The 14644-nt window shown below is 35.6% G+C and overlaps 1 protein-coding gene across 4 annotated transcripts in view; it reads right to left on the bottom strand.

The window, feature by feature from the left end:
* The window catches only part of CEP128 (centrosomal protein 128), a 412477-nt gene that overhangs the window by 302769 nt on the left and 95064 nt on the right, over positions 1 to 14644 (bottom strand). For all 4 annotated transcript variants that reach the window (XM_066342939.1, XM_066342940.1, XM_066342941.1 and 1 more), the window contains one exon: positions 5057 to 5143. In XM_066342939.1, coding sequence (XP_066199036.1) covers positions 5057 to 5143 — 87 coding nt within the window. The remainder of the gene's footprint in view (positions 1 to 5056; positions 5144 to 14644) is intronic.

Raw genomic sequence — 14644 nt, 5'->3', positions numbered from 1 at the left:
AATAAGAATGGAGAAATAACAACAAACACAGCAGAAATACAAAGGATTGTAAGAAAATACTATAAAGAACTGTATGCCAAAAAAGACAACCTAGATGACGTGGACAAATTACTTGAAACATATAATTTTTTAAAAATCAATCTGGAAGAATCAGAAAACCTAAACAGACCGATTTCAACAAATGAGATTGAAACAGTTATCAAAAAACTCCTAACAAACAAAAGCCTGGGCCAGATGGCTTCACAAGTGAATTCTACCAAATATTCAAAGAACTAACTCCTATCCTCCAGCTATTTCAAAAAATGCAAGAGGAAGGAAGACTTCCAAGCTTCTTTTATAAGATGAAATTATTCTGATTCCAAAACCAGGCAAAGACAACACAAAGAAAGAAAATTATAGACTAATATACCTGATGAATTTAGATGCTAAAATCCTCAAAATATTAGCAAACCAGATCCAGGAATATATGAAAATAATCATACACCATGATCAAGTGAGATTTATTCTGAGGAGGCTAGGCTGGTACAATATTCACAAATCAATCAATGTGATTCATCACATAAACAAACGGAAGGAGAAAAACCACATGATAATTTCAATAGATGCAGAAAAAGCATTTAATAAAATCCAGCACCCATTCATGATCAAAACTCTCAGCAAAGTTGGAATACAGAAAACATACCTTAACATGATAAAGGTCATCTATGACAAACCCACAGCCAACATCATACTCAATGGGCAAAAATTAAAAGCAATCCTCTTAAGATCAGGAACAAGGCAGGGGTGTCCCCTTTCACCACTCTTATTCAACATAGTTTGGAAGTCCTAGCCACAGCAATCAGATAAGAAGAAGAAATAAAAGGCATCCAAATTGGAAAGGAAGATGTAAAACTATCATTATTTGCAGATGATATGATATTGTATATAGAAAACCCTAAAGTCTCAGTCAAAATACTGGACGTGATAAATGAATTTAGCAAGGTGGCAAGATATAAAATTAATACTCAGAAATCAGAGGCATTTTTATACACCAACAATGAACTGTCAGAGAAATTAAGGAAACAATCCCCTTCACTATTACAACCAAAAAAATAAAGTACCTAGGAGTAAATTTAACCAAGGAGATTAAAGACTAATACTCAGAAAATTATAAAACATTGAGAAAAGAAATCAAGGAAGATACAAACAAGTGGAAACATATACCGTGCTCATGGTTAGGAAGAATAAACATCATTAGAACGTCTATATTACCCAAAGCAATTTATAAATTCAATGCAGTACCAATTAAAATACCAATGACATACTTCAAAGATATAGAACACATATTCCAAAAATTTATATGAAACCAAAAGAGAACACGAATAGCCTCAGCAATCTTGAAAAAAAAGAATAAAGTGGGAGGCATCACACTTCCTGATATCAAGTTATACTACAAGGCCATTGTATTCAAAACAGCCTGGTACTGGCATAAGAACAGGCATATAGATCAATGGAACAGAACAGAGAACCCAGAAATAAACCCACACCTTTATGGACAACTGATATTTGACAAAGGAGGTAAGAGTATACAATGGAGTAAAGACAGCCTCTTCAATAAATGTTGTTGGGAAAATAGGACAGCTACCTGCAAAAAAATGAAACTAGACCACCAACTTACACCATTCACAAAAATAAACTCAAAATGGATAAAAGACTAAAATGAAAGCCATGAAACCATAAGCATCTTAGAAGAAAACATAGGCAGTAAGCTCTCTGACATCTCTCGCAGCAATGTATTTATATTTGCCGATTTATCTCCACGAGCAAGTGAAATAAAAGATAGGATAAACAAATGGGACTATATCAAACTAAAAAGCTTTTGCACAGCTAAAGACAATAAGAACAGAATAAAAAAACAAACTATACAATGAGAGAACATATTTGACAATATGTCTAATAAGGGGTTAATAACCAAAATTTATAAAGAACTTGTAAAACTCAACACCAAGAAGATAAACAATATAATCAAAAAATGGTCTAAAGAAATGAATAGTCACTTCTCCAAAGAGGACATACAGATGGCCAATAGGCATATAAAAAATGCTCAACATCACTAATCATTAGAGAAATGCAAATTAAAACCACAATGAGATATCATCTCACACTAGTCAGAATGGAGCTCATCAACAAAACAACACAGAATAAGTGCTGGCAAGGATGTGTAGAAAAGGGAACCCTCCGCACTGCTCATGGGAATGCAGACTGGTGCAGCCACTGTGGAAAACAGTATGGAGATTCCTCAAAAAATTAAAAATCGAACTGCCTTTCAACCCAGCTATCCCACTTTTAGGAATATACCCCAAGAATACCACAGCACTGTTTTAAAAGGAGAAATGCACCCCCATGTTTATGGCAGCATTGTTCACAATAGCAAAGATCTGGAAACAGCCCAAGTGTCCGTCTGTGGATGAGTGGATTAAAAAGTAGTGGTATATATATACAATGGAATACTATGGGGCCATGAAAAAGAAAGAAATCTTACCTTTTGCGACAACATGGATAAACCTGGAAACTATTATGTTAAGTGAATAAGCCAGGCAAAAAAAGAAAAATATCATATGACCTCACTCATTTGAGGAATCCAATGAACTATGTGAACTGAGGAACGGAATTGAGACAGAGGAAAGATCATGGGACCAGAGGAAAAGAGGACAGAGGGAAAGGGGATGACAGGATGGGATAAACCTGAAGGGAAGGGGCAAGGGCGCTATGGGGACGGGGCAAATGAGATGTTGAGGGGAATGCGGGGGAGGGGGATGCATTCAGGGCAACAGTAGAGTCTATGTAAACACAATAAATTAAAACCAATAAAAAATAAAAATAAATGTTAACTGTATAACAAAAAGTGAACCAGACCAGACTTCAAGAGGACTGGGGCTCTAGTCAGTTCCATCTCAGCTACGACCTTGCTTAAATCTCTTCTCCTTAGGCCTCCTTTCTGTTACCTCCAAAATAAGAATTTTTATATCAAACAACCTCTGAGGGTCATTTTAATCTAAATTCTAAAGCAATTTTCCCTCTCCATTAGTACATTTATCATATGAACTGAATTAGAATAAAAACTCCAGAGACCTAATGACTCAAAGTATATTTCATCCAACCAATGATTTTACATATTCTTAGACTCCTCATATTTCCAATATACATAACATTCCTAAAATTTTAAAACGTCTAAGTTCAGAATAAAACATTTAAAATTTCCTGAATAATACTACTCTTAGATAAATAGCCTTAAAAAATGTACCAGTTAGGTGACTAAATACCCTACAAAGACTGAAATCGCTTAGTTTACTTCAAGTTGAAAAATATAACAGGATGTGAAGGGCAACAGAATATACCACCCCAAAATATGCCTTTTTGGCATAAGGATTATTTTGAGCTAACAGCAATCACAACACAGCAGACTCTGGAAATTTCTACTTTCCCCTTACCTGCGTGAAAGAACTTAGAAAGGGAGTCTGTAACAGAAAGAGAGCTATTTATTACCTGCGATAACTTTCTGTATCTGAAAGACTACCTGCTTAACGGGGCAAACATTTCTTTATCAAACATTCGTTCTCCTCATCTTCCTACTATGTACACGTTAGTCCTTTAAAAATTGTACATGTGGTAGGTATTGCTACCAAGGAGTAATATGATGGAATAGCCCTGCATCCTGACCACGGGCCAGGAACACGAATCTACACGAGGTAAAACTGCACAGAATGACACACACACTCTCAACACACCAATGGTGCACATAAAGCTGCATAAGCTCTGTGGATTGTACTACTGTTGATTTCCTGACTTTGATATTGAATGACAATTGTGCAAAATGTTACCATTGAGGGAAACTGAGTGAAAGGCACAATTGACCTAACTGTAGATTTTGTTTTGCAACACCCTATGAATCTATTTTAAAATCATTTTAATCCAGTCATGTAAGTTTTTGGTTAACTATATATGTGGCTCAGAAAATACATGTCATATTTTTTAAAAAGTAAACTATATGTAGCCTTGGCTAGGTAGCTCAGTTGCTTAGAGCATGACATCATCCCAAGGAGCCGAGGTTGTGGGTTTGACTCCTGGTCAGGACACATATAAGAGCCAACCAATGAATACCTAAGAAGTAGAACAACAAATCAATGTTCCTCTCTCTCTCTCTCTCTCTCTCTCTCTCTCACTCTCCTTTCCTCTTTCTCTAAAAGCAATCAATCAATAAAATCTTTTTAATTATATGATGTGAAATAAAATCAACATAAAATATTTCTGACCTATTCTCTTGTTTCTAGGAAGAAACAGTTTCAAAATCTAGAAAGGCCCATTTCTGTCATGATCCTGGGTCAGCTGTCCTGATTCCCAAAGGGCAGACCTGACACTCTGATAATACCTTCTTTACAGTAAAGGAAGCATGGACACAACATTTACCTTGAAATTGCGAACCAAATAAAGAAAGAAAGTAATTTTAAATATAAAAAGCAATAATAAAGTAAAGAACATCAAGGGTGAATTTTCACTTTATCATTCATTATTACCTTGTGCTCATCCATAAATCTACTCCTTTGCAAACTGAGAAGAGTTTGTGGCCTCTGAATTCCTTTCTAATTCTAACATGCTAAGTTCCATAGGGTCACAGACATAAATATATGTCAAAAGTCTTTAGTCTTTAATGAGAACAGAGGATTGTTCCTCTAGGACTGTCTTCTGTAATGAAAATGAATATGTCCAAAATGCCCAGCCTTTAAACAACAGGCTGTCCTAACCCAGCAGCAAGGGCAAGGTTGTTTAGTGTTTTCCAGTAAGGAACAGCAAAGTTTCACTCACCTCTAGAAAAGAGAGTGGCCAGATGATCAGGTTGCAAATGACCTGTACGTGTTTCTAAGAGCAAGTAGCAAAGTGGCAGAGCCTTCAAACCAAGCGATTCCACATAAATGCATAAAGGCTTCACCACATTCCAGCAAATGATTACAAGGCATTCAACAAATACCAGTAGCCCCAAAAAGCATTATGTTTTGAAAGTTAACTTTAAGAATCTTACTTGAGTCTTCTCCGTTTCCGTTTGTCTTAGCTTATTTTTCATTACTCCCTCATCTTCATCTGCTTTAGCTTCTTGTTTCTTCAACGCCTAGAATGAATGAGATGGGGAAATATATAGTAGACCAAAATACATATAAAACTAAAAGACTCTACTAGGACTTATTAAGAAAAGGCTGAGAAAGACGAATATGAGTTGCATGAATTACAACCTGCTCATTCACTGAAGTCCTAAGAACATTTCAGTTGACACCAAATATAAGCAACTTCCAGTCCGTAATCAGTTTCCACACCTAGTTTCACACTTCTCCCAACTTTCGGTATTTGGTTACACAATTAGAAAGTGCAGGCAGCTAACAGTTTTCTTAGAAACAAGAAAACTATTTGTTTGGGTTTGTTTCTATGTTAAAATTAAACTTAAAAATAAATTTACACTTGGGAAAATTTTCATGACATCTAAAAGGCATCCCATTTGTTCAGAAAATTTTTTGACAATTTCAGCATTTAGACTTAGAAGGTGGATGTGCAGAAGCCATCCAGACTGAGAAAGTCAAACTGCCAGGAGTCTTTTCCAACAGGATTTTTGGTGCTCAATAGAAAAGTGATTTTTAGGGAAACTGCAGAATATATTAAAAACCCTTTTGAAAAAAAATCTTTTGATGTAAGTATAATCAATCATATTCAATTTCATGAATTTACATATCCAACAGATAACTTCTATGTGTGTTTATAACATGCCAGGCACTGTGCTATAGACGAGTAACATACATGCATGTAAAACCACCACCGCCCCCTGTCCATGAAATGACAATTCCCTCTGCCACGACAACTCCTACTCCCACTAATTATAAGCAATTGAGGAAAGAAACATCATCAGAATGAAAAATAATTTTGGTTTGAGTATAGCAATATAATAACACTTTATAGTGTTTACCATATCCAGGCATTCTTCTTCTTCTTACATATATTAAAGAAATACATTACATATGTTGAGTATAACATTTAATCTTTAAAATTTGATGTGTTATTACTAAGCCCATTTTATTAAGGGGGAAACTGGGCTGCAAGTAGCTGAATAACTTGCCCACCCAAGCTAGGGCATTCACCCCGTCAGTGACAGAGACAGGACGGAGACTCAGGCCGTTCGCCTCTCCATGCAGAAATAATATCAACCTTACAAGGTGGGTATGAAGACTAAATGATTTGATACTGTAAAACATTAAAATGTACAATAAAAGACAACTATAATGATTACTGAATAGTTAACATTGATAAAGTATTACAATCATAATACTTTCAGGTGACTTTGATGTTTGCTTTTGTTCTTTATTGCAGGGTAAAATTTATAATAATATTTATTTCTATATGCATAATCTAGTCAATTTTGGCTTGTTGAAAAATTCTCCAATAATGAAATTTTTTTCCATTTTACTAACTGGAATTAATCCATTTCTGTCCCTTTCTCACAGTTTCCAAAACTCACATTTTGAAAATCCTATAACACTTTACATAAAAGAAAATGAAGTTATATTAAGATTTCCGAAGTGTTTTCATACTTTAATGCATTAACAATATGTTTAACTCATTTATATGCCTAATTTTACTTACATAGATATTCAAATAATCTTTGTTTATCCAGAGGCTTACATTTCCAAAAAGTAACACAAAACTTTTGGTGTGTCAGAAGGTCAGAAACCTCAAACTGACACGATCACATTTTAGTTCTAACATAGTGCTTGGTATATTTTAGGTGGTAAACATGATATTGAATGGATAAATATTCCTTTATAATCTCTGAATAACAATTTCACTTTGCAATTGGCCAATTCTTTTCATCACATACATGAAAGTATTCCAGATTTCTCCCATCTTTATTTTTTTTAATTTTTTTTTTAAGCGAAAAAGAGAGAGGAACAGACAGGGACAGACAGGCTAGAAGGGGAGAGATGAGAAGCATTAATTCTTCGTTGCAGCACCTTAGTTGTTCATTGATTGTTTTCTCATATGTGCCTTGACCGAGGGGCTCCAAAAGAGCAAGTAACCCCAAGCCAGCGACCTTGGGCTCAAGCCAGCAACCATGAGGTCATGCCTATGATCCCACACTCAAGCTGGCGATCGGTGCTCAAGCTGGTGAGCCTGTGCTCAAACCGGTAACCTTGGGGTTAGAACTTGGGTCCTCAGCATCCCAGGACAAGGCTCTATCCACTGCGCCACCGCCTGGTCAGTCTCTCTTCTCTTTATTAATTGCCATATTTTCTCAAGTACCAAGTTGTCTTTCTCTCCGAAAAAAAACAATTATCATGGTGTAATGCTATGAGAAAATTAATATTTATTTTGGTGTTTAAGCCAGACTTAATAACCTTTAGCTGTTTTCACAAAAGTCATCATTTTAGCCTTTTCTTTAGAAAAGAAATCTCATGAATGGGATTATTTTACATTTCTTTATTTTTTAAATAATTAAAGTTTACAGAACAGTTGTAAAAATAGCTCAAAGTTACCATATACCCTTCACCTACTGTTCCCTAAAATTAACGTCTTATATGACCATGTTACATTTATCAAAACTATGACATTATTAACACTGTTACAAAACCATTAAGCTACAGCCTTTACTCAACTATCAAATATTCTTTTTTGCACCAAAGTCCAATTCAGGGTACTAGGGAGCTGCTTCCAATCTGTGAAAGTTTCTTAGTCTTTTCTTGTTTTAAAGAGATACTCCAGGTAACTTCAGGTCAGGTATTTTACGGAATGTCCCCCAGCTTGGATTTGTCTGATGACTTCTCATGATCAGACAAGACTCCTAAATTCAGAAGGAGGAGAGGGATACAACCAGAGAAAGGTGTCCTTCTAACTGCATCACACTGTAGGGTACACAAGATCAACATGTCTCAGGACTGGGAATGTCAACCTTGATCGTTCAATGAAGGTAAGGTGGTGTCTGCCAAACTTCCTTACCATAAAGATAGCATTCTTTCTTTCCATACACTATTTGTTAAAAGAGAGTCACTAAGCCCAGCCCATATTCAAAGGAAAAAAATTAAGCTCCACCTCCCGGAGGGAGACTTTCAAAGAATGTGTGGAAATATGTAAAAACCACTAAAGTAACTAACAAATATTTTACTAGATTATTTTGAAGCTATGCAAGTATCATTAAAGTTTCACCCACCAATTTTAGCTCAAAGCCAGACCAACTATAACAGTATTAGTTCTTTTTGGCCTACAAATTTTTCCTCCATCAAACCTTATAGTCTAATGTAACCCAGATTCCTAGCAAGTTAACTCACATGCCAGTGCTCACCAGTAAGTAGAATGTTGAACCTCTTTGTATTCACCCCAAGATACCCTGCTTACACCAAAAACACTTGAGTGATCTAGAATTTACGTAAGACTACATAGGTGTACTCACACTCATCAAATCTCCAACAAACATTATGTGTTCTATAAATTCGCCTGGGCAACTCCACCATCCAGTTATTACCCTTCTTCCCTGTTCCCTACATCCTGCCCAGCCTCATTAGCTGGTTTTTATTGCAGCTTCTGGACCTTCCCTACATGCTTCTAAATCTCCCCATCCAAGTTAGGTAGAGCAATCTGTATCTATTCCAGTTCTGTTTTGAACACTCATACTCATAACCATGCCCAACACTCCCACTCACCCCACCCTGTAGAGAAAGGCCCTGCCAGTTTCCAGGATCCACTGCCCTTCAAGGGCAATGTGGGAAAGAACTGCTCTTGTCCTCTCACTAATAAGATATTTCATTTTCATTTCTTATAATTAGTATAAATATTAATTTTACTTGGTGTTAAAGGAATAGAAATTAATAAGCTGAATTTTAATTGATCAAATTGTGTTTTCCATTTCTAGCACAGGAAATTACAACCTACAAAAACATAATTCTTCTGAAAGTCAACTATTTATTTTTTTAGAAATCCAAATTTCCATATAACAGAACCTCTAATTCTCTTGGATGCCTAGGAATTTGCAATAAAATTTCCTTTTCTCCTCACTTTCCACCTTCAACATCTGACCAGTTATTTATAACACCTTTCCAGAATAATATATTTTTCTATTATAGCTCCACTTGGTGCCTAAAATATTGTTTAATACTCTTTTATTTCTCTTTTTACTCTAAGGATACGTAAGTCTTAGACAATTCAGTCAATGAGAATCTAAATTCTATTGTTTTCAGTAGAGGAGAAAATATGAGGCATTGACAATGAACCCAAAGCAAATGACTGCATTTCTACTACCTCCTGTAAAAATGTCATTAAGCTTGAACGTGATTTCTTCTGCTTCTATACCGTGAGTAAGTACACAAGTAAACACACAGGCAACATTCTAGCCCAGAATATGGAACCTACTTTCTATATTATTTAGTTTAAAATGAAAGACGAAAGAAATATCTAACTCTTAAGACCTAGTAAATACATATTAATGCACTTTACATTCTGAAAACCCAGATGATCCTCAAGAAGAAACATTTTAAAAACTAACTGAAAGGAAATTAGAAGCCATTTCTTTAAACCTTAATAATAAACTTTAACTCATTTAATACCTTTTTAAAATGTATAAGCCTACAATGGATTTCTTTTCCATTTGACTTAGATCAAGCAACTTAGAATTATATTAAAACTGACCCAGTAAAAGCAGTTATAAAAAGAGAAGAAAACATCACATGCCAATGAATTTCTATTACTGTTATTTTGCCCTTTACAGCTTGTTTTTTTCATAAAAGCAGTTTAGCTATAAAGCTATCATGTGCCCTGCTCTAGGATTCAGACTGTCTTTTACACATTTAAGATCACAGCAACAACTCAGAGTCTTAATAGAGGGTCCCTGGGGCACACTTAAATCTTTAATAACAACAATTTTTTCTTTTTTTCCTTAAGTGTGCCTATTTCCATTAAAAAGACGAACATTGAGTATTGTACTACTCAGTGCTTTACAGGTAGATGATACTGAATTCTCTTGTTACATTGTTTTTAAAAATGCAGCCTTTCTTTCAGAAAGGAGGAGAAAAGAGAAAAGAAAAATGTTGTTAGACATCTCATCTGACCACAAAAACTCCCACAATTTTTGACAATATGCATGTTTATCAGGAGTCTTTAGAAAATAACACACCCAAAAATGTAGAATAAGAAGGGAACTAAAGGCCCTTTGTCTACTTTAAATGGACCAGCAAGCTTGAGTAAGAATGACGTAGTGGAATGAACTAAAGGTCACATCTTAACTCCTACCCAGGCCACTGAAATTACAAAAAAATAAAAATTAAACAAAAAAGAACAGTTATCCTGTCTCATCCTAACCACTCAACACTGCTACAGTTGCATGCTTTTTGGTTACCAGGGTAAGAACATATAAATGATTCACTGATAAACCAATAAGATTATAGAAAAGCAAGTCTATGTTCATATCATAGGTCAGTAACATTATATAATCAAAGTTATAAACTTTCAAGTCAAGGTCCTGGCCAGTTAGCTAGTGGATAGAGTGTTGGCCTAGCATATGGACATCCTGTGTTCGATTCCCAATTGAGGCACACAAAAGAAGCAACCATCTGCTTCTTTTACCCTCCCTCTCCCCCTTCTCTCCCTCTTCCTTTCCTACAGCCAGTGACTCAAGTGGTTCAAGCGTCAGCTCTGGGTGCTGAGGATAGCTCAGTTGGTTCGAGTGTATCAGCCTCAGGTGCCAAAAATAGCTCAACTGATTCCAGCCTTGGCCCCAGATTTCTGGGGTTTCTGGGTGGATCCTGGTCGGGGCACATGTGAGAATCTGTCTCACTATCTCCTCTCATTTCACTTAAAAAAAAAATTCAGGTCATTTTTTTCCCAGTAACAATAAAGAATGAAGAAGCCATGTCATTGGTAATTAGAGAAATAATTGACCTTACTATACATATATTTTAAAGACAGTTTTGGGAACAGTTTTAGTCTCCCTGCAAAACTGAGAGGAAGGTACAGAGCTCCACATACACCCTGCCCCCACACCGCACTGACTCCCCACTATCAATATCCTCCAACCTTGGTTACAGATGAGGAACCTACATTCACGCCATCATCACCCAAAGACCATAGTTTACATTAGAGCTCGCTCTTGGTGTTGTCTATTCTATGGGTTTGGACAAATGTATAATGACACGTATGCATCAATATGCTATCACACTATCATGGGTCTTCATTGCCCTAAAAACACTCTGTGCTCCACCTACTCATCCCCCTCCTCCCTACCTCAACTCCTGGCAACCACGGATGTTTTTACTGTCTCCATAGTGTCTTTTTCTTTTCCACAATGTCACATAGTCAGACTCATACAGTATGTGGTCTTTTCAAATTGTCATATTTTACTTAGTAATATGCCTTTAAATTTCCTCTATATCTTTTCATGACTGCATTGCTCATTTGACCATATTTTTATAATTAAATCCTTCATGTAGGTACAAAATACAAGTCAGGGCCCTGGCTGGTTGTCTCAGTGGTAGAGCATCAGCCTAGAGTGTTGATGTCCTGGGTTCAATTCCTGATCAGGGAACACAGGAGAAGCACCCATCTGCTTCTCCACGCCTCCCCCTCTCTCTTCCTTGCTTCTCTTTCTCTTTCCCCCCTCTCCTGCAGCCATGGCTCGATTAGAGCAAGTTGGCCCCAGGTACTGAGGATGGCTCCACAACCTCTGCCTCAGATGCTAAGAAGAGCTCAGTTGCTGAGCAATGGAGCAACAACCCAGATGGGCAGAGCATCACTCCCAAGTGGGCTTGCTGGGTGGATCCCAGTCCCAGCACATGTGGGGGTCTGTCTCTCTGCCTCCCTTCCTCTCACTGAATTTTTTAAAAAAAGAAAATACAAGTCAATAAAATATATATATATTTTATGCACCAAAATATATTTTGTTCCAAATTAGACCACATGAGCTATAAACAGAAGATAGTAGTTTTTGTATTTATATATATTAAAATTTGTAAATATCTTTAAGGATATTTGTTATACTTTAAATCAAGATAAAATGTTATTAATTATATAGAATGTATAAAACACTATAATAAGAACCTCATTAATTATATATTTTTTAAGATGGAAATCTAGTATCTATTTTCAAAATTCTCTTTTGGAAACCTAAATTATAGCTCTAAGCCATCAAGCATCAATAGAATAATTATTTTGAAAAGAAATACAGATAAACATAATAACAGCAGGACTTTATTGCCCACAATCTGTACTGTTCACTTAAATTAACATAGATTTTATTTCTGTCGAGTTCTAAATTTCTAAATTTTGTTTCTTCCTAAATCATGTTAGAGATTCCTCCCACATGAGAACTAGCTAAAGTCATGGAAAATTTTAGCCTTTAAATTCATCCAGTTGGGGATTATCTGTGCCAACAAAAACCAAAACAAAACCAAAAAAAAGTGTCTTTTCAAGGCAGAAAACAATGCATTCATATTCTAAATCCCTGAACCAATATCGAACTCAAAAATAGCTAGATGGATTTTCCTTAAATTGTTCAAAGAATTTTACTTTTCAGCCATAACCAAGGAACAAAATTTTCATACCAACAACTACAATTAAAAGGAAAAATAAAACTTTAATAAGTGAAAGTAGAATTGCATGATAGAAACCCAAAGAAAACCCAGTAGTGATCATGACTATTATGAGACCATGCAGATTTTCAAGATGTCAGAGTACAGAAGAAAGTCTAAAATCCTGCTGCCAGTTGGACTGTGTGCACTTTCCAGATGGAAGTGGAAAGCACAGTGAGTCAAGTCACAAGAAGCAACATTCCTGTTTTTCAAAAGCTAGAGTAATTATCAAGTATCCTGTAAGTAAGGTTTATCAGTCATTAAGGGCATCAGTGTTATTTTTATAGTAACTGTAATCTTCAATAATTCTTTAAAGATACCTAAGATTCTGAAAAATAAAACTCAAAGCTTCTCTTTGAGAATGACCTAGGTATCTTTTTTTTTTTTTTATCTTCTTATGATGACGTGTTCATTATTTCAGGAATCCAAAGAGCTCTTATAGGAATTAGTGTGGTATGATACATGGGCACCCATTACTCACCTATTTTCCCCAGTGAATAATAAGCAAATTGATTGGTTTCACTGTGTCTATATTTATGGATGCTGACTGGTTAAGGCATCCTGAGCCAATGAAGCCAACCAAGGTCATGGGTTCAATCACTGTGAGAGCCAATTAATTCCTGTTGCTCTTTTCCATGGCCATAGTCTTTACCCCAAAACCCTAGCCAAAGGCCACATGGAAGACTAACTAGGCCAGAGACCATGGATGAATCAGCAAAAACCCACTACCATGACTATAAAAATAACTCCAAAGTAAAACCCCTATTGACTAGTGTCAGAATTTCATTCTTCAAATGTTATTAAATTTGCCAATCTGGAAAAGAAAAACCTTAATTACTGCCTATAAAGTTAGTATGCTGAAAAGACATACAAATCTCTGACTTGTTTAATTCAAAAGCAACAATGGTAATGGAGCATTATTCCCTAAAATGCCACTGCTTTTACTGGAACGAATTTTATTTTCATGCAACCTTTTACTTAATAAAAATCTTGCAAGTAAAGTTAAATGTGAGCCCAACAAGTGCACTTTCCAGGATTTCCTTCAAAATCAAAAAGCAAATGCTCTTAGTGGGGGGTCTGTTTTTATCTGAGTAGTTTCCTCTCAAAAAAGAGACTCACAGTTTTATTAGAAATCCAAGAGCAAAATGATACCTCATTTGACTTTCTAAATGCATGACCACTGGGTTAGAATTGTTGACAAACAGAAGATGATAGATAATTATGGAAATTTAATTTAGAATTTCTCAAGTTTTATACGTATTTGAGCAGAATGTCCTATAAATATACAACATCCCGTATTGTTCAGAGTTAGAGGATGTTATTTTATGCCTTTGAATTTGAGTGTGTGCTTTTTTGTTTTTTTGTTTTTTTACTGTTTTCTAATCAAAATAAAACAGTACCAAGTCAATGATTAAGTCTTTCTGCAGCAGTGTGGTCTTTGTTTGTACAATATTACTGTGCTCAGTAGTTGCCCAATAAATATTAATTGATAATGATGGAAAAGGGCTTTGTAAACAGATGGTCTAGGATAAATTCACTGAAATGTAGATAGAAACATTCCACTCTTCAAAACAAGCAGAAAGTAGAAATTAAACAAGTTCTGCACTCAGAAAAATCTCAGCCTGTTGTCAGGCAGCTGTTCAGTCAGTAAGAGCTCAGACATTTTTCATCATCATCACAGCATTAATAGCATTAAATGTTTATTTGCATACAGTGCTACACAAAGAGACTAACATAGATTTATGCCGGCCTTATTTGTTATCATTTACAATGATGATACTGGCAAGAACAAGTAAGTACACCCAGCAAAATAAATGTGATTAAATAATATTTTGAGATCCAGTCATAACGTATGAGCATAAAATATGTCAGACTTAAATAAAACTCACAGAATCAATTAAGAGGATTTATTTATAAAGCAAACCTCAACTCTTTTCAAACAGAATTTGAGGTGCTTTACCACAACACCTATACATATACTTAAGAATAGGAGAAATAAAGCCTGACCTGGGTGGCGC

This window comes from Saccopteryx leptura, chromosome 6 (genome assembly GCF_036850995.1).
Source record: "Saccopteryx leptura isolate mSacLep1 chromosome 6, mSacLep1_pri_phased_curated, whole genome shotgun sequence".
NCBI classification, from domain to species: domain Eukaryota; kingdom Metazoa; phylum Chordata; class Mammalia; order Chiroptera; family Emballonuridae; genus Saccopteryx; species Saccopteryx leptura.
Note: the sequence above shows the minus strand (reverse complement) of the source record. Positions and strands in the feature narration are given on the sequence as shown.